Raw genomic sequence first — 24,066 nt, forward strand, 5'->3', positions numbered from 1 at the left:
CGTTTCTGCACCATAGATTATCTTGTGTCAATAAAACTCACAGAATGTTAAAATTCTGTCCATCCTTTGACAGTCAGAGTTAAAATGGTCACCTGATAATAACACACAATTATTATTTCAATAATAAGCAGATTCAGAGGTCTGCAACCAGGCTACTAGAAGGTGCTCCAGCTGTGTCCATAAGGGGGATGTAATGATGCATGTTCTGAGTCAGAGGAACCATTAAATGATCAATAATGCAATATCATCCATACAAAGTTTTGATGAAAAGACAAACAGATGCCACATGCAAACAATGCATGCTCTTGAAACACGCAAACGTGGCCAGGCACCTAAGAAAGAGCAGCACGTGGTGCTGACTCCCTTGCTAGCAGAAATGTTGCACTGAGATATAAGAAATGTGGCCCTTTATATTGAACAAGAGAAGGGCTATTGTTTTATTTTTGTTAAAATAAATACAGATTTTTTAGCTGGAAGAATTCCGTATTAAAATGTAAAATCAGATTTTACTATTTTTGTCAGTTGATAAATGTAACTTATTGTAATAAATGGGCCTCTATTATCCTCTCATATCAATCGCAGGAGTCTGAATTGAATCAACTCAAAACTGCTGTTGGAGTTTTGATGGAGTATTTGATATCAGTGAATATCTGACTGTTGTCAAAAGAGTCAATATAAACTGTGTTGTTATGAAACCTTTGATTTGCAACCCTCTCCATAAGAGCTTCAAGAAACAGTGGGGAATATCTGCACCAAGGAAATACGCTTATGTGACATTAATTATTCTCTGATATTTACATATATTTAGATCTGACAAAAAACAGAAATTATTTACAAAAGAATAAAAATTTTGCTTAAAGCAGTGAAATCTGTTTTGCTCAAAATTTTAGCTTACACAACAGAATAAGTTTGATCATATTACCACAATATTATTCCATTGAAAGACTTTTTTTTATTTGTTATGTTAAAACAAACTCCCTGTACTGTTGTTTAAGAAGACATTAAAAACAGATGCAATCAAGACGTCTGTCCTAGTTAGTGAAATATAAAATGATTTTATTTGTATATAAATTTTAAAAGAACAAAAGTTTGACTTGTTTGACTTAATTCTTCACGATCTGTGGCCCTGCAGCTTTTTGAACTGTGTAAGTGTTTTTGGAGGTTTAGTCATCTGATATTTGCAAAATGAGCCAGTGCATTATGATTGCTTCTGTGGGGTTACAGGGGTCAGGACAACAACACATCCTACATTTTATCTGCGTGATATAACAAAAGTTGTGAGTACAGAAAAGAGACATAAGCGGCAGTGACGGAGAGGAACATCCCACAGATTTGTCACCAAATGCCAGTAAACACAGGACTTCACTGCCAGAGTGGACTCTTATCCTATGGTTTACTTTACGTTCTCTCTCTACTCCACCCGAGTTGGCAGCCCCCTCCCTCTCTTTAACCCCTAATTGTCGGTGATCAGACCCGAGCCGGGCTGACGCGGAGTGGCGGCTTGACAGACGCAATCATCCGGACAGCCAGGGTTGAAGTGGCCGGTGGTTGGCAGCTGCCCCGGCTCCTCAGCTGGGGCCCCAGCGCTGCGGGCCCTCGGGGGTCAAATAGCCACCGGCCACCACTGACTGACTGACCGAGCGGGCCAGTCTGGACTGATGGGGCTGGGTGATGGGGTGCTGGTTTTGTGAAGGGGGCAAGTACTCCGAGGTCAAGGCCACAATTCACGGAAGGTACGAGTGGGGGGAGGTAGCATGGCTATGCGTCCAATCATGTGTGACAGGATCAGTTGGTGGGAGGGCAAGGGTTGGGCGGGTGATGAAGATGCCATGTAGCGAATTATCTAAAAGGGGTTTGAAGAGCACGATCTGGAGCCCTTCCAAATGACTAGCCCTGCATTATGTATTCTAATGGCCGAGGCCCCAGGGTGCTGGAGCCCGAGTCGCTGCTGTTGTCAGTGACCAGACCTCGTTTCACCCTGCCAGCCACCGACGACAACAATGACCCCTCAGACGGCCGCCCGGCTCTCCTCCAGCCCTCCTCCGTCTCTGGTGGCGTGGCGTGAATCTGGAGCCACACGATTATGCAACGCGGTTCTGCTATTGAGAGCCCACTGAGAGCCCTGACAGATAATTGAGCCCAAAGCCGCACAAATGGTTAAGTGTCGACTCCATTTGATTGGATAATGGGTAATTGCACGCTGCATTTCATTCAGTGACATGCTGCGGGTGCACAAGGGGGCAAGTGAAGGGGAGGGAAAGAATGGAGGAGGGAAAATATTTTGGCGTGCTGCGTTTTTGCAGCCTGTTTTTCACACTTTGAGTCTGTTGCATTTGTTTGGATCCGGGAGCCTGGAGAGTTCACAGATATGTATCAACTGCTGATGCAATTTAAATTGCAAATGACATAATTTTCCTTGTTGAAGAATTACATTTTTCATTCTCTCAGTTTCTGAATCCAGATTTCTCAGATCAGAGCGGCTGCTGGGTGTCGTGCCTGTTGGCGCTGTTTGAGGCTTCCCTCTGACCCTGTGCGAGCTTGTGAGTCCCGAGTCTCTCCTTTGATCATGGCATGTCACCTCTACTTAAGAGCCCGGGCTGCCAGCTCTTTGTCTTTTCCTTCACAGAGGCCTTGACTGTTGTCATGTTGTCTCACATTAAATAGAAGGCTCCGTGTTGTACACTAAGAGGAAGCAACACTGGCCTTAAGGTAGCCTGGCTCGGCTCCCCGTTGACTGCGCAGGCAAACGTGTAATATTCCCTCTTTAGCAGTGCTTCTCTTCCCTCACTGTGTCACTGCAACTACATGGGCTACCTCTCAGCTCTCCTATAGCTCCTGCCAACTGAAGAGGCTTTTACCTTTTTTTTTTTCAGAATTTGTGCACTTAAACAGAGCCTGCTTTCTGCAGCTAATGTGAAAATTCTCTCCCAGCTGGACTTGAATAAACTTGAGCTGCATTATTGCTCTTCAAGGAGCCCAGTGGGGGAGTCTACTTGCTGAATTCCACTTCAGTCACTGTATCGATTGTGCTTCCACGGATGTCTTTCTGCCGTCGCCTTGTAAAGTCAAAATGAGCGGTGCTATTCATATCGACTGATGGATTAGGTGTGCAGCTGAAAGGACACGTATGAGTTTCGTGTTTGTGTACTTGCGCCTTTTGTTGATATTGATTGTGCCTTGGCATGGATCCACACATGGCACCAGCGTGTTGTGTTTGATTCTTAATGAAGTCCTTTATTACGCTCTAATCAGTTTACTATCGCACACACACCAGTCAGAGTAAACACTTAAATTGGGTGAGAAAAAGCAAACAGGTAATCACTCTCTGGGTCTGTCTGCTGCAGTGCACTGTAAAAACATCGTCTCACATTTGTCTGTTTAGTCTCGCTCCTTTCCCACATTACACTAAACACAATACAGGCTTATGTTCAAGCGGGGTTTGACCTTGACCATGGCACAAAAAGTTACTCAATGGATTTTTATCCCCACTGCAAGCCTCCACCAACGCACCTTCCAGTTTTACAATCATCCTGATACCTCTGCACACGTGTTAGCAAAGCGAATCCTCCTGGTCTTAAACTGTTACAATAGTAACTGAAGCAGCTTTAACAGACCCACTTTGTGCTTTCAGAAGTAGAAAATGATACAATATTATTTTCAGCTTTTATGATGAGTACCTGCAATCACTATATCTGACCCCGGCCCTTACACTTACAACCTGACTAGATGGCGTTGTGACGTCATATCTGGAGTACTAATTAAATTCACCTATTTTTAGGCATTGATCTGCAAATGTAGTGTTTGTAACATTACACTGAAGAGGTGTGCAAAAAAGTCATTGTGACAAAATAACATGAGTTTTCAGTTTAAATGCATAATCATCTAAATATCATGTAATTCTGTCAGGCCGTGGGGCTAGTATTAAAAATAGTAGCATATTACTTAGCACTATACACTAAGTAGAGAACATGCTTGTGTGACCAGTTGGCCCATCAGTAGGTGATTTGTCACAATGTGTTTTTGAACATATGAAATGTAAGCCCCCCTCCACACACACACTCATTAATACAGTTGCAAATCATTAAGTAGCTCACATATCACTTGGCTGTACCTATGACAGATCCATATTACAGCTAGAGTCTGTATGTGTCAAACAGCACTATGCAGGCACAATGTTACATTTGTTCCCTTCTTCAAAGCTTTTGATTATTTCTCAGACAGTACAGCTGAGGTAGCATTATTTAAATGCTATTTGTTGCTCACCATATATACACAGCTGTCCTCTGCATTTTGCTAAATAGAGAAAATAAAACTTTTACTTGTGTGTGGAGACATAAGTAGTGCAGCTTGTTTTTCATATTTTTCATTTCTTAAAGTTGTAATCTTGAAGGTCTCAGTTTTGTTCTCTTTGGCGACACCTATGGCGATAAACGGTAATTGCAGGAGCACACTTCCCAGATATCCAGACAGTGCTGCATGTGTGACGTCCACGGTTGGCTCCGGTTGTAACTCTTGATTTTCCTGGCTGACGGTCGCTTTCCTTTTCAGACTGTTTGCTTCATCTGAGCGTCGAGTTTGTTTCTTTTTCTTTGGATTTTCACTTCTTGTTGAAGTTGTATCTGTAGTCATCTTTTCTTTGTTTGTTCAGCCATAGTAGATTACTGTTTACTCGCATCACTTACAGAGACCGGAAAAGGAGCCGCTTAGCTCCGCCTACCCTCTCTGACAGACCAACCACTGCTGGCTGATGGAAAACGCGTCACTAACTGGGCGCCGCTTGTGATTGTTTTCAGTGAAAGTCGGCAGGCACCCAGTCTGTAATACTGCAAATGCCAAGGCTTTCATCAGTGGGCCATTGGCTCAATCACTATCACTGTGTTACCTCATTCGGCCACAGATACTGACTTAACAGACATTAATTTAAATGAAAAATTGTTTAGGAATCCAGCAAACCTTTTTTGATATCACTCTACAGGGCGCTGTCCCACTAAGGGAGTTCATTTTAGTCAGGCTAAACAAAACCTAGGGTCAGTAATCCTAGTTAAACAGCCTCACAGAGGTGGTTAATCCCAGGACTAAACTGTTGATCCCTGTGTGACACGTTTGTCATTGCACCAGCAAAAAATAAATATCAGCAAAGTAAGAGAAGCTAAATCTACAACAGCTCAAAGTACAGTTAGATTAAGCCTCCAAATCACAAGCCCGCAGGTTAAACTGATGTAAGTTCATTAAAGGAGGTGTCTGACTTCAGCTCCGCTCACTGCTTCATGCATGAAAACATGTTTTTCCTCTTCTCTGTTTTTATAGTGAAAGCTCACCCTGTAGTGATCTGAGCTTGTTGTGCAGCATCATGAGGACTTTCTTTCAGTCTGAGGGGGTATTTTTAATTCCGTGAACAGGCAGACTGGTTCGTCATTAACACGGTGGGCTGAAGTGAAGGAGGAGAGGACGTTTCCCAGCAGGGCCAGGTCAGGTCAAAGGGATTAGCCGTAGCACCGGACATCCCCAAATCAAAAGATCCTCCCTAACAATGACACACGGCTCTAATGCCACTAGAAAGGGGCTGAGCGAAGCCGGAGCGTGATGGAGAAAAGGGCTCATTGGTTTGCTGCAGCAGAGGATCACATTAATTTGCTTTTAATTAGCTGGACAAAGAGATACATATTTGAATAGCTTGTGTTTTGTGTTTGTTGATTTGTTTTGTCTGATATTGAGGGCGTGTTGTGCAACGTTTTGTGTCTGTTCGACATATCAAAAACACTTCCATTAAACTGTTTTACATTGCAGACCCTGAGAGCATAAAGGCACTTAGGAAGTCAGGCGAGGTTGTGATAATACTTGCAAGTTCTGAGATACTTTCTGCTCATGAAATGGATTTATCATAATCTGCAAAACATGTATGAGCATCCTCGTCAGCCGTCTTGAGTTTGTTTAGAAAAAGAGCAAAACCTTGCGGAGTCGAGCCTCCATCACCCTCCTCCTCTCACCTTAGAGAGATGGCCGTTCCCTCGTCTCCCCTCACCCTGGAGCTACAGAGCAGATAGACGGGCAGATGGATGGATGGATGGAGGTCAGAGAGTGGAGTTTGACAACAGATCAGTGATGAGAGCTCCCTCCCTGCTCCGTTCCCAGCAGCCCACCACTTCCCCTCGCAGCCACAAAGCACCTTCTCCCGGCCCACCGTGCCCTTGACATGCCAAGGCAGGCGGGCAGCCACGTCCCAGGGACAAGCTGCTCGCCGCTGTCTTTAAGACATTCTGATGAGGTTTTGGTGGAGAAAGGCTCGGGTTGACTTAGTAAAAGAATCTAAATGAGGTGCGAGTGAATGCTGCGGCTGTTCGATTGTGATCTGTGTGTTCGGCTGCGTCTTGAGTGGCTCATTTTCATGCATCACACCCTGGATTCCTCTGCGCTGAACGAGGGCACATTCAGGGCTGTCTGCTTATTTTTTTAAGCCAAATGAGCGTAAATGACGTTTCCCCCTCGCTCTTTAACAGAAATATACCATCATGCTTTTAAACAATGCAATAACATTTCAAGATTTAAAAAAGTAAATTGTTGCCCATTTAGTCCTCCGTCCTTTCAACAGCTTCTCATTTAAAGCAGGAGCGGAGCCAGAGAGCGATGAGAAGCCACTGCTCATTAACCCCACAGGACTTCACAATGAATGCTGGAGGCTCATTGTGCTAAAGGACCAGTGCCTCCCTAACGAGGAAGGCTGAGGGGAGGGGGGCTTAGGTTCCTTAGCAGAGTCTCAGTATTAACTTTGTAATCAAACTAGTGCCATTAAAGTGTAACAGAGTAAATATAATGTTTCCTTCTTTTCTCCACTAACTTCTTAATCTTGCTTTAAGACCAATTAGACACATTTCAAACACATGTGTTTCAGTAAATCTGTGCTCCGGAGAAACACAAACACTTTCTCCAACATCAGCTCAATGCTTTTCCCACAGATGGTATCCTAACAGAAGATACTTATGTAACAAATATTTAATAATGTAACAATTTAAGAGTAATCCGTAAGAATGTAACAGTCCACAGGATGTCGAAGGACACGGAGGAGGATTACAGAAACACGTGAAAAACAAAGTCAGACTTTATTGTCAAAATTCTGACTTTATTTTTCACATGTGGCTAAACTCAGGATTCTCTACGGCAGAATTCAAACTTAATTTGGAGAAAGTAATCAATTCTAACTAAGCTCTGGATTTTGAGATTAACACATCCGAATACTGACTATTTGCCGAAGAATATTTTTAAACAAAAATCTAACTTACAAAATAAGAATTCTGAGTTAAAGTTATTTGACTTTAATCGGGAAGTGAAATATTGTTGAACATGTGGCCCTCTCTTTTTCAGTGAAAGGACAGTCATCAGACACACGTCACTATTCAAACAAACATGATCTATATGTGCTGTTAGTATTATCGTTATAAATGTTTGCCTTGCTGTCTAAATGGCCCATCGCAGAGCCTGAAGGTAATGTAGTCAGATGTTGTGGGAACGAAGTCTGCTGGCTGTATAATGACACAAACTGTCGTCACCCCTCCACCCTCCTCTAAAGAAAAAAAGCTGCTGGTGCGGGGACGCTTTAATTGGAATTTCATGTGGGCTAAACTGAGGGGAAACTGATGTAAGTTAACATTTGGTGGACTTAATTGGTCCCTTTCTCTCGCTCCTCCTCGATCGGGCACTTATGAGCCGCTGCTGAAGCTTCCCCGCTAATCTCCCATTTACAATCAATTCAATCGTCCAGACAAAAAGTCCGCCTCTCTCTTTTCTTCTCTTCCTGTCTCAAACGAGCTCCTTTGTGGCCCGTAAATTGCCTGAATCCCCCGGTGATCCCCCGGTGGCGGAGGGAGCAAAAGAAAGATGTCCTCATGCTGTTGTTGACAGCCGATTAGCGCGCGTTCCCGCTCTCGCGATCTCCTCTCCCGGCCCCTGCCTCTAATCTGCTCCGCGTGCGCGCGCCTTCATTAAAGCCCCCGCTAGTCAATTAACGTGTTTGTGGATGTCGAGGCGGTTGCTCAGATGTTGAAGGTGCGGAAAAAAATGCAGAGAAAAGGACAACCTGCTTGGCTTTAGGTTGTTTACTGCGCCGACAATGTTGTGCCCCGCAGCCAGTGTGTGCGTGTATGTGAGAGAGAGAGAGAGAGAGAGTGTGTGTGTGTGTGTGTGTGTGTTTACTCTGTTTCTCACCACACACACATTACTTTGGATAAGTGGAACCATGTCATGTTTTAAGTCCTAACAGTCATTCTAAAGACAGACGGAAGCTGCAGATTTGATTCGTTCAACAGTCTCACTATCTTTTTATATTTGTATTTCACACCATAATATATGTGTGAGGGTTAGGGTTAGGGTTAGGGTTAGGGTTATATATGCTGAAGTGGATTTATGTGTCTGAAATAAAGATATAGAGTAAAAGTAAAGTATAAAAATAATGATAATGATAATAGATAACCTCCTTTTTTTCCCTTTCGTTTGTTATTTTAATAATGACCTGAATTAAATAGTTGTTTGAAGGCAGGGTGCGAAGGATCCCAGTGATGGTACTTTGAGCCACATTTTGGTCTCATTTTGAAACATGTCCAGACTCTTAGTGGTTGTACAGATTATGTGCGACTATTTTGGCCTTGTTGTTGGTCTGCGGCCCCAGTTTCTGGTTTCAACCTGTAACCTCTCATTTAAAATGCATTCAACCCATTCAAACAATCCTTTAATAGATCCATATGCTCATGCAGAAACCTTTTTACTGACCCAACATCTTGATAGAAACTGAGATGTGTTTAAGTTTGAAGCTCCATGCAGGAATCATTTCATCAGATACTTCTATCAGGCTCCTTCTTTGTTTGCTTACCTCACACATACCTGTTGTTTTGTTTGTATTTACCTTCTGCTTTAGTTTAAATGTTTGACATGATGATATTTTATCTGGCGGTGATGTCCCAGGTGTGTGCAGTGTGTGTAGCTTGGCATGTGTCCTGTTGTTGTTCATTGTTTTGAATGGCTGAAATGCATCATCACACACCTGTGTTATTATCCATAAGCTGTTTATAGTTTTATTGTCTGCTGAAGCATTGTGTGCCTGAGGGCCTCTTTGAAAATGAGAAGGGACTCATCGTCTATATCCTCGGTTCAAAAGCCTTTTTGAAGTCAAACATTTTACATGTTGGATTTTAGTTTTTTTTGTGTCTCCCCACTCAGCAGGTTCACCACAGTAAAAAGGCTGTCAGCTTTAAAACAGCATAAAGCGTCGTGTAAACGCTGACACACTGTTTAGTGTTTTGTGGATATACAGGGGGGGGGGACATGCAACAAAGGCCATCAGCTGGAGTTGCCGCTCATCTTATCTCATCCTTCATCTCTCAACATCACGTGACGGCTTTTCATCACCAAATAGATTAATTAGAACACTTCCATGTTACAGCTAGTCGAGTTTACATTTCCACGGTTCTTCATTCTATCCGTCTGTGCACGCGCTCCTCAGTCTGAACCAGGTGAGCGGGACTGTCTGGTGATATCAGCCCTGCCAGGCCCTCCGCAGGCCTGCCGGCCCTGCTCGGCGCTAATTGGCTGTTAATAGAAAGAGCGCCATTTGGGAGCACGGATCCTCCTCTCGACAGAATGTGTGCAGGGATAATATTGTTCCAGGAGCCGTGAGGAGAATACCGTGTGCTCTATTAACGCGGAGGCCCAGATGAGGAGCTGCGGCCTGAGTGCTCCATTATCTCCGGCTCTGATGAGCGGCTCCGGATGCGACAGTCCCCAATCAAGCCTCCCCAGGCCGTTTAACTGCTTAATGTAATTCGCTTTCAAGGGCCCATGTTATCTCTGATCATTTGCGCTATTACGCCCGAGTCAAGTGTAAATGCGGCATTATTAAGATCGTGTCTGTCAATAAATGTTGAAGCAAAGTGGCAGCAGAGCATACAGTGGAGCCAGGCTGAGTCTATATGTGGCTTTCAAACAACACTTCAAAATAAAAGACCCCCAAAGTTTAGGAGCAGATGCCTCGACAGTGAGATGTAGGTTTGGATAAACAGGCGGCAACGTCATCACAGTTTCATACGAATACTGGGAAATATGTGTTTTATAAAAAGCGTCATGTTGAAGCTGCTCACGATTGTTGGGCCTGAGATTAAAAAAACATTTAAACAACCTATGAAACAAAGACAAAGTTTAATTACATCCAACAAATCAAACAGCTGCTTATAAATCAGCTGAAGTTTTTTAGCTGTTTTCTTTTTGTTGATTAATTTAAATTATTTTATTTTGTATATTTCACGTTTTGTTAGATGTTGGTGTATTGACTGCTTCTTATCTGTCTCCTGACATATTTACAAACTTGTTTTAATTTCTCAATTTGCTCATATCAAATGTTTCCATGTCCTCCACCAATCAGAAAGCAAACACTAAATAAAAGTCTGTCACCATGAAACCACTTCCGTCATATTATTCAATTTTATTTTCAAATACCTCCAAAAAACAGAAACAACATGGCTCAAACATTCATTTTCATTATAAGTTATAACTTATTCACATTAACATTTTGTCTGTGAAACACACAACATGGCAAAGATTCACATTTTAAATAACATTCTTTATTTCATAGCCTTTTATTTACACGTCCGTGATGGAGACAGATGGTGTCTCACATGTGTGTGACTCTGCAGGAAGAAATCTCCTTTTATATTCCTACAGTGTGTTAAGTGTAAGTGTTGAACCTTCTGGTCTGCGCCGTGTTTCCTGCAGCGTCACTGCTGGGACACGACTCCACCAGACTCCTCCACCTGCCCCTCAGAATCTATTCAACCAGGCTACAAAAGCGGGGACACGAGCCAGTCTCTTTGAGGCCTCCGAGTCTCAGGTGGGATATTAAAACTCGTCTGGGACGCGAGGAGCACGTCTCAGCTCTGCAGCTCTCTGGAGGCCTCCGTGGCCGCCGAGAAGACGTTGTCGTGCAGCTTCCTGATGTGCTTCTTCAGGTCGAAGTTGCGGCAGAAGCCTTTGCCGCAGGTGGCGCAGGTGAAGGGCTTCTTGTCGTTGTGCGTGTGCATGTGGAAGGTCAGGTTGTAGATCTGGTGGAAGGCCTTGTTGCAGATGGAGCACTTGTACTGCTTCTCCCCGCTGTGCGTCAGCTTGTGGTTCTTGTAGTTTCCTGGGGAATAAAAAGAACATTGGTGAGATCAAGGATGAATAAATGTGTTTATGTGTGTAAACACCTGAAAGTTATGGCTTACATCTATTATTGAGTTATTGTTTAATCTATTGAATGACAATCTCTTCTCATCATGAGTTCCCAGAAGATAAAGTCATGTCTTCATTTTGACTTGCAGTTCAAAAAAGAGTAAAAGGAGAAAAAAGCTGCAAATTCAACAAAATAAGAAGCAGCTTCTCGAACTGTAACGCATCCCTAAATGTTACAGGAACTTTACCACACAGACTGTGAATAATATCACATCAAAGCGGCACAACTTCTCTTGACTTCGAGTGTATTAAATACATTACATAATAACATTTTTAGATGCACAAAGAAAAGCTAAAGTGTCTCCTGTAAGGTAATGCACGTCGGCATCAGAATCCCTCTGTGAGAGTGGATAAGCATACGCACTGCAGCCTCAGTGCTGCACCTTTGCCTTCAAATAACAATTCCTCCCAGACATTATTGCAACAAATGATACAGCCAATAGGCTTTATAAAAAGCCTTGTCTTATATTGTTAGATTTTTTCTGCTCAATCAATCCAGAACACCTCAAAGCAAAAAAGATACTCGATTAAAGATCTGCTTAAACACCATCAGTGCACACATGAGCGGGCCTGGTGTCAGATCCTCTCCAAGAGGAAACAAACAGTTCCAGTGGAGCAGGAGGGAAAATGAGCCTCTGTGCTGTTTACTGGGAATCTGAGAAGAAAGTGAGGATGAAAGAGGCCTCTCTCTCTCTCTCTCTCTCTCTCTCTCTCTCTCTCTCTCTCCTCTCTTCTTTCTCCCCGCCAAGGTCAGCAGTTCACTGTGAAGTTAGAGCCTCCTCAGTCCCTCCGCTCAGCCCAGCCTTCATTAATCAGGGTTTTGTGTGTCGAAGTCAAGAAGTTGTCAAACTTTGTCAAAATCAAGCGCCGGCGACAACCAAACACAAAAAGCCCCGGTTCCTCTGCCTCTGCCGGGGTCTGCAGCAGCTGACCCAGAGCAAATGCTGCCGTCTTGAAGGGAGAATTAGTCCGTGTAAAGTGACATGTCCTATTTCCACTGATCGCTTCAGTCTCATCGGTGGGCCTGCAATTATTTCCCCGTTCATTAAACTCTCACAGATAACTCCGAGCAGCAGCAGCAGCATATGCTGCTACTTTTAGTGCTGATGTTTATTTCAGCAGCTCTGAGGATTCCTTCACAGTGAACACACACTGGTTCCCTGCAGTACCACTGGAACTCACCCACACAAACACACACCGCTTGATCCAAACCACTGCATCCCTCCAGGACTGCACAACTGTCTTTGTTTCCTCATGCCAAATTAAACACATTGAAATGACTGCACAGAACTCCCCGTAAGCCTCAAGTCCAGGAAAATAAGAAACATGCGTTTTAGGAGGTGATGAACAATCCCTGCACCATTGTCCCTAAATGAGCTCATTTTATTCAAAGGATTGAGATTGTTCAGCTGCTTTTTCACTGCAGGAATTTTCTTCAAACTGTCACGATCTTAAAACATGAACATAATTAATAAAGCTTGGTTCTCGTTATAAATTTATTTACAGGATTTTGCGAAAAGTTGAAATAATCTCGGCAAAAAACTTCAGATTGTCGTTGTGAGAATAAATTTCAAGACGCAACAAAACCCGAAATAAAGGTGAGAGTGTTTGCTTTGAATAAAGAGCACACAAACACACAGCACCGGGATGTTTTCGGAATAATCTGAGAGCCAACAGCAGAATTTTTTTTACAGCAGTAAAAGTGAAAACAGAAGAAAAAACCAAACCCAGCAGGAGGAGTCGACGGAAGTGTTTTTGGGATTCTAATGCAGACTGTAATCCGGCTCATGGAGATGTTTTTAAAGATGTCATCAGGGAGGATTATTTACCTTTCTGGTGGAAACCTTTCCCGCAGAACTCGCAGACGAAAGGTTTGTACCCGGCGTGGATCCGTACGTGCGTGTTGAGCGTCGAGCTTCTGTTGAACGCCTTCCCGCACTGGTTGCATTTATGAGGCTTTTCCTGAACACGGAAAAAATAAAACAATGAAGAAGAAAAATCCGTTAATAAAAGACAAAAGAAAAAAAATAAAGATAAAGAATTGGTGCAGTTTAAAAAAACAAACAATCTCTTCGTCTCACCTGCGTGTGGATGATCTTGTGCCGGCACAGCGTGCTGGCCTGCCGGAATCCTTTCCCGCACACTTTACAGACGAAGGGCCGGGCCCCGGTGTGCACCGGCATGTGTCTGGTCAGGTTGTAATGCGCGTTAAAAACCTGCGGAGAGCACAAAACACGGAGGATGTTACTGACAATAATTCTGACAACAGCTGCTGCGATTTATTTTTAGGATGAGAGAGCTTAAAAAACCTGCGCGTGAAATTATTTCATTTAGATTTCCTTCAATTTATTTTCGTTGCAATTAAATTATAAATTCTTTATTCATTAGTTTTCGTTTTTATTTAATAATTTAGTAAATCCTGTAAATTAATTTCAGTGATATTCTTTTTTTTTTAAATAACTTAAAAATGTTGGATCTTAATAAATGATTAAACTTGTATTTCTACATTTACATTTAAGAGGTAAGAGAGCAGCAGGCCCACAGGAGCCTGACAAAATAAAATCAAATAGAATAAAGTAACTGAAATGAACGTTACCTTTCCACACACTTCACACGTAAAGTTTTTGGGTTTTCCGTCTGCGGGGCTGCTGCTGAGTTTGCTGTGTGCCTTCACGCCGTTCTTCTCGGCGCTCAGGCCGTGGTTCTCCTTCACTATCTGGTCCAGCTGCCCGGGCAGATGTTCCTTATGCGGGTACTGAGGAGTGGGCAGCTTCTCGGCCCCCACCCCGGCCAGCTTGGCGTTCTCCAGCAATAAGAGTCTGTGGTGCGCGGACAGGGAGGCCTGCGCCTGCGAGCTGGAGAACCAGTGTCCGGCCAGCAGCTCCGACTGCTGGTACGCCGAGTCCAGGTAGTTGAGATAGTAGAGCGAGCCTCCGCTGGGCACGGCCACGGCCTGGTGGATCACCTGCGGCTTCACTACCCGGCTCCCTGAACTCAGCAACGGCTGCTTCAAAGTCGGCTCCGCTTTGCCACACATGCCGCAGTTCCCTTTGCACGGAGCGGCTGCGGAACCGCAAAAAGTCCCCCTGAAACTGGCTCTCCACAACTCCGAGTAGTTCATCAGCGCCTTGGCTTGCAGGTCGTAGCTGAAGGGCTGCAGCGGGATCATGCAGGGGATGGGGGAGCAGAGCCCCAGCAGCTTCTTCCCCTCTGCCCGCTCCTCTGCGCTCCCCTTCGGCTCCGAGCTCTTGGACATGATCCGGTCTATGGAGAAGGCCAGGGTCTTCGGAGCCGCGGAGGGTCCGGTCCTCCCGCAGGACATCACCGTCTCCACAGAGGCAGAACTTGCCATTTTGTTCTTGTTGTTGTTGTTTTGTTTGCAGCAGAGCAGAAACTTGGCGCGAGACACTCCCGGTGCTTTGGTCCGACCCGCTCCTCCAGCTGCCCCGCGTCCTTTCACTCTGCTGAGCTCCCGGCACAACAGACAGGAGGACACATCAGTTTAATAAGCACCTTGCTGTCACAGTGTCACGCATTTGCATTCAAATGGCCATTCCCCCTGCAACAATAGCATCCAGGGGTGATGGATTAATGCTCATTAACTAGTGCACACAAAATTAACAGGACATTACTGAGGTCGTTTGGGAGAAGAAGAAGAAAAAGAAGAAGAAGAGGAAGGAAAAAATGCTGTAGTCGGAGCTCCTGGAGAATGCGGAGCGTAAAGTTGAGTCTGTGTTGGAGTTTAGCTCTTTAATGGTCGGGTGGGTGTGGAGAAACCAGCCGACTGCTCTCTGTCACATACTGGCAGCGCCCGCCCCTCATCAGCGCGGATCACTGTCTCCTGACATCAGCGGGCACCCGAACTCTTAACTGGGTGACAGGGAGACGCCCTCATCAACCTGCCACCCTCACAGATAAATCTACACAGGGGCTGGCACGAGCTTTAAAGGCCACCATATGTCATCTGTGGCGTAAATATGAAACCAAAGAAAGATGAAATATCACTAAAAATCCGAATTTGAAGCGTTATTTTCTTGCTTTCTTTGGCTAACAACACGCTAATCTTTTCTCTTTTTTTCCACTTTGGGAAATGTTTTCAGTAATCCTCTGAGATGATGGGATCCCTCCTTTTCCACGCCGGCTTATATACTTACTTACTATTTGTATAAATTCGAGGACGTCCAATTTCCACCTGTTTAAGAGCGCAGACTCCCTTTGGATCCTATTAAACGCTGTTCCTCCTTCCCTCTATTGAAAAGAAGCAATTTTCCAGAGCGATTCAAGGCTCAACTCAGCGCAGGGGAAGGAAAAAAGAGAAAGAAAAAACACAAGCTCTTTCACTTTTAGCCACTAAAGCACTGCGTGAACCTGGTTTTGTGTTTTTTTCCCCTCCTGGAATAGAGAGACGGATTAAAGCGGGAGAGAGGGGAAAGAAAAAGACTTAGCCTGGACAGAGGTACACACGGACAAATGAAAAGAGGCTTTTTTTCTGTAGAGGCCTATAAGGAGTTTGCTGGAATCCACAGCAGCGTGTGTGTGTGTGTGTGTGTGTGTGTGTGTGTGCGTGCTACAATGAGCAGCAGCTTCTCTCTATTCGCTACAAGGGCCGCGTTCAATTCATGTGTTTGCAGGGGCATTTTACCTGAGGGAGGGGGGGAGGGTTGGTAGTAAATGGGCGATAAAAATACAATTAATACTATAATCATTATTACAGCATGCAGATGTGCCTTCATACATTTAATTTTACATGGCTGCACGTTGACATTAATTTTCTGCATGCTGCAGCTAACCAGCTATTCAGGTTGTTTCCGAAAGACTTTCAAAATAAAAGGAACATTCACATTCAAATATGATTTTATGAAGGGAAATGTGACAAGTTTAATCCCTGAACACTGACTTATTTTAATGTTTTTTTATTTATTTTTTCATTTGATCTTTTCAGGGTTTTTTTTACTTTTATTTCTACTTTCTGCAAATAATGTAAGACGTGATAAATCACATTTTCTAAAATCTTAATCACAGAAGTGAGACTTTTTGTGCAGAATAAAAAACCGTAAAATAACATTTCTAGTAAAAGAATTCACAGTTTAAACTAAGAGATGCAGTTTCTCATGTGGCCCTTATTCTCACCGAACAAATCCACCAAATATGTTTCAGCTGTTGTTCTCTCTGCTTAAGATCACAGTGGTAATGATAACTGGATGTTGTTCATTCTGCCCTTTTCTTTTATTATGAACGTTATTTAAATACACATCATTGCGTCCTGTGTGATACGATTTGGTCCTGAAGTGACGTTCCCCTGGACAGTGTTAGCCTTGATCTGATGATTCTGCTGCCTTTACCGACGGATCGGAAAAGCTGCTCCAACTTTCTGTAACTCCTCACAAATCACCCTAACATGTTGGTTTCCCTTTGTACATTTACAGTAATGATCAAAACTTGTCAGTTTTTTATTATTTGATATTAATTTAGTATAAAGTTAGTTTGTCAGGTATCTCAGATCTCACGTCAGGCTGTGCCGTCACTGAGAGAATTAAATCTGTTCCCATGTTTAGATGTTGTTACCATATCAACAAACAATGCTGCAGCATGCTCCAGCCTCTTGGCCTCATTACACAGCCTGTATGTGAGGGTTTGAAAAGGCAGCAACTAAAACAATTTCAACGCCTCATTAAGGCAGCCTGTGAAGGAAGGAAGTATTAACCTTTTTACTGAGCAGTTACACGCCTCAGGAAGAACTACTTTCTCTGTCCTGCTCAGGCATGGACTGTTCGCTGACTGGTCCTCTGGGAAAATGTTACAAAGCATCTTCTGCAGAAACAGGATGAATAATCAACATGTATATCCTTATTACCAAACACTGCTGCCAACACCTGCACAAGGAATCTGTCACAATTTGGCCACCCCAAACATTACTGGCTTACTCATGATCTATGAAACATTACAGCATGATTTATTTACCATTAATCGTATTCGGAAGATTACAAAACATGAAGAGTAGTTAAGCGTTGCCATGGGGTCAGAGTCAAATCAGTTATAGTGATAGTATATAGTCAGTATAGAAACAAATACAGCCCCGTACAGTCAGTCAGTCAGTCAGTTAGTTAGTTAGTTTGGTTATTTCATCGCGTGATGCACAAAAAGGTGCCCAGCCCACATGGGCTTATAAGACACAACAAACAAAACAAACAAGAGCAACGACAGAATGAGAGCAAACGAACAGTTACACCTCAAAATAGGTCAAATAAAATCTGAATAACAATCCTTCTCCTTAAACACAACTTCAGCACAGACTGAACCATTTACTAAATCAAACACGAAGCGTCCTACTGCGCTGTTGGAAATGAGACAACTGAAATACTTTCTGTGTGAAGATCTCTCGTTACGTCACGTGCATCTTCACTTTACACACAGGAGACATCAAACTTTCAGCTCACATTATAAACATGAACTGTTAAATCCTTCCTTGTTATTAAATCTAAATGCAACCTGTGTCTGCTTGTTCCCTTTGGAGAGAACTGATGTAAATCTAACTGTTACGCCCGGCCTAGGGCGGAACATAAAGGTGACCCCTCCTTTTCCTCAATCCCAAGACACTCAAACGAAAGTGCACGCTCTGATTTATGTAATCAGACACAAAGTATAAATCATCTTCAGGGAGAGCGAGGCCAAACCAACAAACGGAACCTCTTACCCCAAACCAACTTATTGTAGCTCAATAAAGAAAATGAAAAGTTCTTAGCTAACTCCCTGACAGAACACAGGAGAAAAAGAAACGGCTACTCTCCCCTTCCACCACTAGGACTGCTTTTTGGATTTTGAATATATATTTACAATATGTACAAGAATGTTGCTGATGCTATCATCCACTTCTCTCCAAGTCGCTGCAACGCTACGATCGGGTTGGGAGTGAAGGAAGAAGGCGGGGCGAAGTCCACTTCCACAGCTCGATTTTTAAGACAGGCGCCGTCAGTTTTCCCCCACTCACCCACAGGCACCTGATGTATTTTGGTACTGGAGCATCCCGCTAAATAGTCTATGTATTTTAAACCATTTACTACATTTACCCATAATTCAACCTGGTATTGCTGGCATCTTTAAACTTTACAGTTCCCCCTATAATTTATAATAATTGGCAGCACAACATGGGCGTCATGTGGCCTCCACCTGTCGGTCCAGCAACACTCAAGAAGCTCCAGGAAGTCTGCAGATTTAGAAGTCGAGTGTTTCCAACACAAGTTCTTCTCCAGCTGTTTCTTTGTGGTCCACAGAGGTGCACATGCAGGGCCCCACTGCTACGTTTTTTGTTGATTTAAAAAAAAATGCATTTCATGATGTACTTTTTTAAATGTGTAATTTTGTAACTTGTGTTGATTATTTCAGAAAAAGCTCAGCAGATCTCATCCTTTATAATCCCGGATGCTCCGTCTTGTTGTGTAGGTGGAGGAAGGCGATGGTTCACCTCAGGCCCTTTAGACGTAGCTCCATACTTAGCCCAGCATGCTGCCGTCCTGTAACACTAGTCCTCCTGTTAATAACCTTAAAAGACGTCCCTACGCTGTTTTGTTTTACACCTGCAGCCCAGCATGGAAGGATTACGCTCATTGTCTTGCTGCCACTCGTATGTAAATCGGGCACAAATACTCTAATTTGAGTTTATTCAGACACAATTGGCGGCTCATCCACACAATAAACATTGATCCTATTGCTGTAACTCGGGCCTCCATTCAGCACTAACAGCAATTAGCTCAAGTATTGATTTAAGGGACTCTTGCTTCTTGCCTGCAGGCATGCGAGGGTCACAAGTACCGGCTGGATGTGGCAAACCCCAACCATGTTCAGAGTTCACGTTTTTATTCCTCCATGTGCTGTTTCTTCATGTTCTTTTTTAGCAGATGGCCGGTCTACCTGTTAGCATTTTTTATTGAGCCTCTGGAGGTCCGTGACAAGAGGATAAGAGTCGTCCTTAGGCTTCAGGTAATCAAAACAATCAACTCACTTTCAGCCATTCCTCAAACTAAGTGTGACATCACTTCCTCTCTCATTTCTACACCATAAACACTCAATAGATCCCTGTGTGAGTAATACAGCTAGACGCATTTTGGTCATCATGTAAAGGTCTGGATTCTGCATATCAGTAATTCACACACATTAAGGAGCACAGAATTTATGTGTCATGTAAAATTTTGTACATACTCAAGATATAAAACTCAACTAGCCTGACCAAAGTCATTGTCATCACAATGTCTAAATCACTGACTGAAAGCACATCTCCTGGCCTCACACCTTCCTCCTCTTGGATTTGCTGTCATGTTACCAAAACGTGGGATTATAACAGGTCGTGTATGGAGACATTCAGTCGATCAACACTTCTCGTCTCTGTTCCAGACTTTTTAAAGCTGTCATTTAGATTGTCATCGATGAGCACTAAAGGTGATGTAGTGGTGATATGAACGTGATTTCATGGAGTCCATTTTGTGTCTTTATTATGCAATCGAACACAAAAGATTTGAAAGCAAAAACAAAAAAAACTTTTCACACTGCAATCGAAAGTAAAAGTTTTATTGCAAATAAAATACATTTGTGATTCTAAATGTTTTAATGCAAACGTTTTAAAAGAACATGGAAGAACTTTCAACAATAAGGCCAAACAGAGTATTGAAGAAATCTCTTTAAAAGGCAAGAACTCGAGTCAAACACCAAAGTTCAGCAAGAATAAATGCAAGTAAAGAATGAAAGTGACAAAACAAAGGCAGTTCGAGCAATAAGCAAAGCAAATTAAGAGACAAATAAAGAAATAAAAGCAATGAAAGAAAAAGACACTACAAATGAAAATAAGAAGATGACATCACATCAGAGGAAGAGAGATAAAAAAAAAAGGTTCCGCCCACGAGATTCTAAACTTTTGGATTTGCATTAAAACTTTTTCACACATTTATGTTATTTGCAATAAAGAAATAATTTGGATTGCAGTGTCGACAGTTTTGCTCTCAAATTGCAAAATACATAATAAAGACACAAAATTAATGTTCTATTTAGTCAGTGACTGTAGTGCACTATCTGCTGCTGGGATTCAATCACTTACATAAAAATGCAGAATATACACGGCCTCGTGTACAATACGGCTCAAAATAAGATTGGAAAAAAGGGAGACAAAAAAAACCAAACAAACAAACAAACATGTGCCCCCTCACTGGACCGACCCCCTCACCAAGGGTATGGGAGTGGTGCATATACAGGACGGCCATCGGGCCATGAGATTTGGTTGGGTTTTTTTGTTTTTTTGCAGCGGGCCAGCACTCACCTCTGGGCCTGGGTGCGGCCGCATGTACAGGACGGCTCACAGAAAAAAAAACAAACAAACAAACAAACAAAAACAAATATATATATATAAATAAATAAAGGGTGTTTGGGTGTGGGGGGGGCCCTCGCTGACCTGTCCTGCCTTTCTCCTGTCGGGGCTTCGGGTTGTGCCCCTAGAGGCCGGGGGTCTCCTGCTCGCCTCTCCGATGCCCCGGTCCGGCCTCGCCCCTCATTGCTGTATAACATTTTGATTAATTATCATAATACTCATTATCATAACACACAATACAATATTGTACATTATATTACATCGTATTGTGGTAAGATATCATTATATTGTTATATTATTTGGTGGTTGCTGATGGTATTAGTTTAAACGATGTCATTATACTATATATAATGTTTATGATAATTATTATACTACCCTATTACTAATACATTAACATCACACCTAGTTATTCATTTCTGTATTTTATTCACTTATTTCTGTGCCACAACTGCCGTACCCCCCCACATGTCCAGGATCCTCAACACAAACTGAACCTGTCATACAAACATCCAGCCACACACACACACACACACACACACACACACACACACACACACACACACACACACACACACACCATACCTGAGTCTAATTTCTACTCCTAGACTGTAATGATATCAACACTTACACTGTCTGACTTTTCTATACTATTGGTTTATTTTATATTATTTTTTTGGTTTGTTTGTATGTTTGTTCTGTTCATCTGTTTGTTTTTTTCTGTTCAATGTCACTATCTTGTCTGTCATGTTAATCCACAAATAAAAAAAAACAGAATAACAGAGTATAAATATCGTGTACTGCCTTTTTTTAACAGTCAAACTTTTAACTCACTGTGAATGTTTCTGCAGCGTGCTGGTACATTTCTGTGTGGAGAACTATAGGGGGGGGGAGGGGGCATGAACCTCTGTCGCTGGTGTCAAAGTCACCTGGAAGCATTAAACCTCTCCATGTATTCCCCAGGTAGAACAGCCAGCTTCCATGTCAACCTGCTGCTGAGGAAGTAACATGCTGATAATGTACCAAAGTGTAGCCTCACACGTCTCAGAACAGGAAATCACAGACAGTTGTCGTCACACTTTGCACCCGCCGTGACAACTTTCACTGACGTTAAACTAGAGCAAATGAGACGGGAACGTGTGACAAGGGATGGAAATCTTCCTCGGAAAGCGCTCATTTTCATCCTGCCGGTGTTATACATGACTTCACTTAAACACCCAGGCACAGACTGCTGTTGAAGGTGCATAAATGAATGGTGTTAGATGTTATATTGTATCTGCTCTATGCTCTGAAGGAAATATAGATATTTAAAAGTTCTTAAAGACAACCTTCTGTCTTTGCTGGTTTTATTCTTCACTTTAGTTTCTGAAGTTTGTGAGATGATGAAAAGCACTATTATGTAAAGGTGAGAAGCAAGTGTAGAGTGATGTGTCAAATTCAGACGTTCCCTGGCTGACACTCTGTGTCCAGTTTCCAAGATGCTCCAGAGATTCAAACATTCATAGGAAACCTTCTTCTTTGGGATATTTCATGTATTTGGAGTCCTTTCCTGACAATATTGTAAACAAAACAAATATCTTTTGACAGCTATTCAACATGTAGCTGAACAAGAATTATGACTTACGACGATAGAAACAGTGGGTCATACGCCATCACGAATCTGAACATACTCATAAAGAAGGCTGAGTCTGTTGTGGGCCTGCAGCTCGTCAGACTGGAAGAGGTGGTCGAGGCCAGAATCCTGGAGAAACTGTTCACTATCATGGACAATGTCTCCGACCATCTCCATAACATGCTGGACAATCTGAGGAGCAACTTCAGCCACAGACTCCCACATACCCCTCTGTTCCAAAGAGAGATACAGGAGGTCTTTGTTACCTGCTGCAACCAGGGTCTACAACACTGCACATGTCAAACCTACAGACACTGAACTGGACTAACTATCATCTGCACTACTCACTCTCATATATGTTTACAGTATATGTACGCCTGTTACGTTGTTTTTATGTGCGATATGTGAATGTTTGTTGCTAGAACAATCTAATTTACCCTCAGACATTAATAAAGATCCATCCATCCATCTATCCATCTATCCATCTATCTATCTATACTTCCATCTATCCATCCATCCAGCCAGCCAGCCAGTGTTAGTGTTTACATCACTAGCACAATAGCTTAGGATTTTTGGTGGGAGAAGTGCGCTAGAGCCCGGCTAGTGGTCAGTGGAACTGCACTAAGCAGCCTCACGGTGAACATCGCCGTACCAGGATTGACGAAAGAGGAAACCGTATCGAAGGGATTTCAAGCAGCTCAGAGCAGTATTCTGACTGGAATTGAAAATGATGCAGTTTGAGTCCCTTTACCTTCCTGATGCAGTGATGGACACAAACAGTTTTATAACTCTGAATAAAGAGCAGAAGTCAAGGATACAGGTGTAGCAGATCAGTCTTCAGAAGCTCATCTTTAATAAGAGATGTTCCTAGTCAAAGACTTGATGAATCTTATTCAGTGCACTGGTATCAAATCAGGCTTTTAAATTCAACATCAAAATCAGAAGTGTAGTTTTGTGGCAGCAGCAGAAACTGTGAAGTGCTGACTTCAAGCTCTCAGTGTCAGCTTACTCACTTCTTTTTTCTGTGAAAGAAGCCCAAAAGTTTTTGGCGACTGGTGCCGACAAAGAGGAAAACCTGGTGTGTCAAGGCAATGTGGCGTGTTTGTGCTGGGAACAGCAGAACTGACTGTTTGACTGGATTCCTGCGTGAGGCTTTTTGTCAGCCTGAGTTTCCGTCCTGAAGCGTTTTTTTTTTCCAGCCTGTCATGTCTTCACCTGGCCTCCTGAGCACCATCCGACCCCCCCACCCCCCAGCTGCCATGTGGCCTGTCACATTGCCTTTGCCAACCCACACACATACACATACTTGTTTTACTACATTTGTAAGGATTTTTTTTTAATTTTATTTGGCTTGAAAATCAACTTTCCTAATTACAACCAACAAAAGAAAACATACAAATATGATACAGACAGAACCATATATTAGCAGATAACCAGGGCTGTTACAATACAAGCCGTCATCGTAATTTTTGCAAACTCACTACTGACTAATAACGTTAACGTTACTACTACTAATTACTACATTTCAAGCTAGCTAAGTTTCAACAAGTTGCCACTAAACGATGACAGAAATGGTTTTGTTTTCACGACGGAGGCGGTTGGAAATTGCATAGTGGGCGGGGCCTATGAAGATTCAGGAATTTTTAATGAGGGAGAAGGAGGAGAGGCCTCGGGAGGATTTTTACAAGGTAATTAAACGTATTGTGTAGAAAATACATATCAGACACAATTTATTATTTCAAGCAGAGCATTTTATATGTCTTAAAGCATGACTGGAGCTGGTCTTTAATCTTTCTATTCATATCGGGATTTCTTGGAGTCCGTTTAATATTTTCCATCTAAGGCTTCTTAAATA

At 42.8% G+C, this 24,066-nt stretch overlaps 1 protein-coding gene across 1 annotated transcript; it reads right to left on the reverse strand.

The window, feature by feature from the left end:
• Nucleotides 1-10,464: 10,464 nt before the first annotated feature.
• fezf2 (FEZ family zinc finger 2) lies at nucleotides 10,465-14,602 on the reverse strand. The gene is made up of 4 exons (XM_069678679.1): nucleotides 13,847-14,602; nucleotides 13,332-13,466; nucleotides 13,080-13,212; nucleotides 10,465-11,161 (listed from the first exon to the last, which is right to left on the reverse strand). The coding sequence occupies exons 1-4, from the start codon at nucleotides 14,600-14,602 to the stop codon at nucleotides 10,911-10,913; spliced, it is 1,275 nt and encodes a 424-aa protein (XP_069534780.1). The 3' UTR covers nucleotides 10,465-10,910.
• Between the last annotated feature and the right edge of the window lie 9,464 nt (nucleotides 14,603-24,066).

The sequence above is a fragment of the Semicossyphus pulcher genome, unplaced genomic scaffold (genome assembly GCF_022749685.1).
Source record: "Semicossyphus pulcher isolate SPU_LCO1_2020_fin unplaced genomic scaffold, fSemPul1.0.p SCAF_3, whole genome shotgun sequence".
NCBI lineage: Eukaryota > Metazoa > Chordata > Actinopteri > Labriformes > Labridae > Semicossyphus > Semicossyphus pulcher.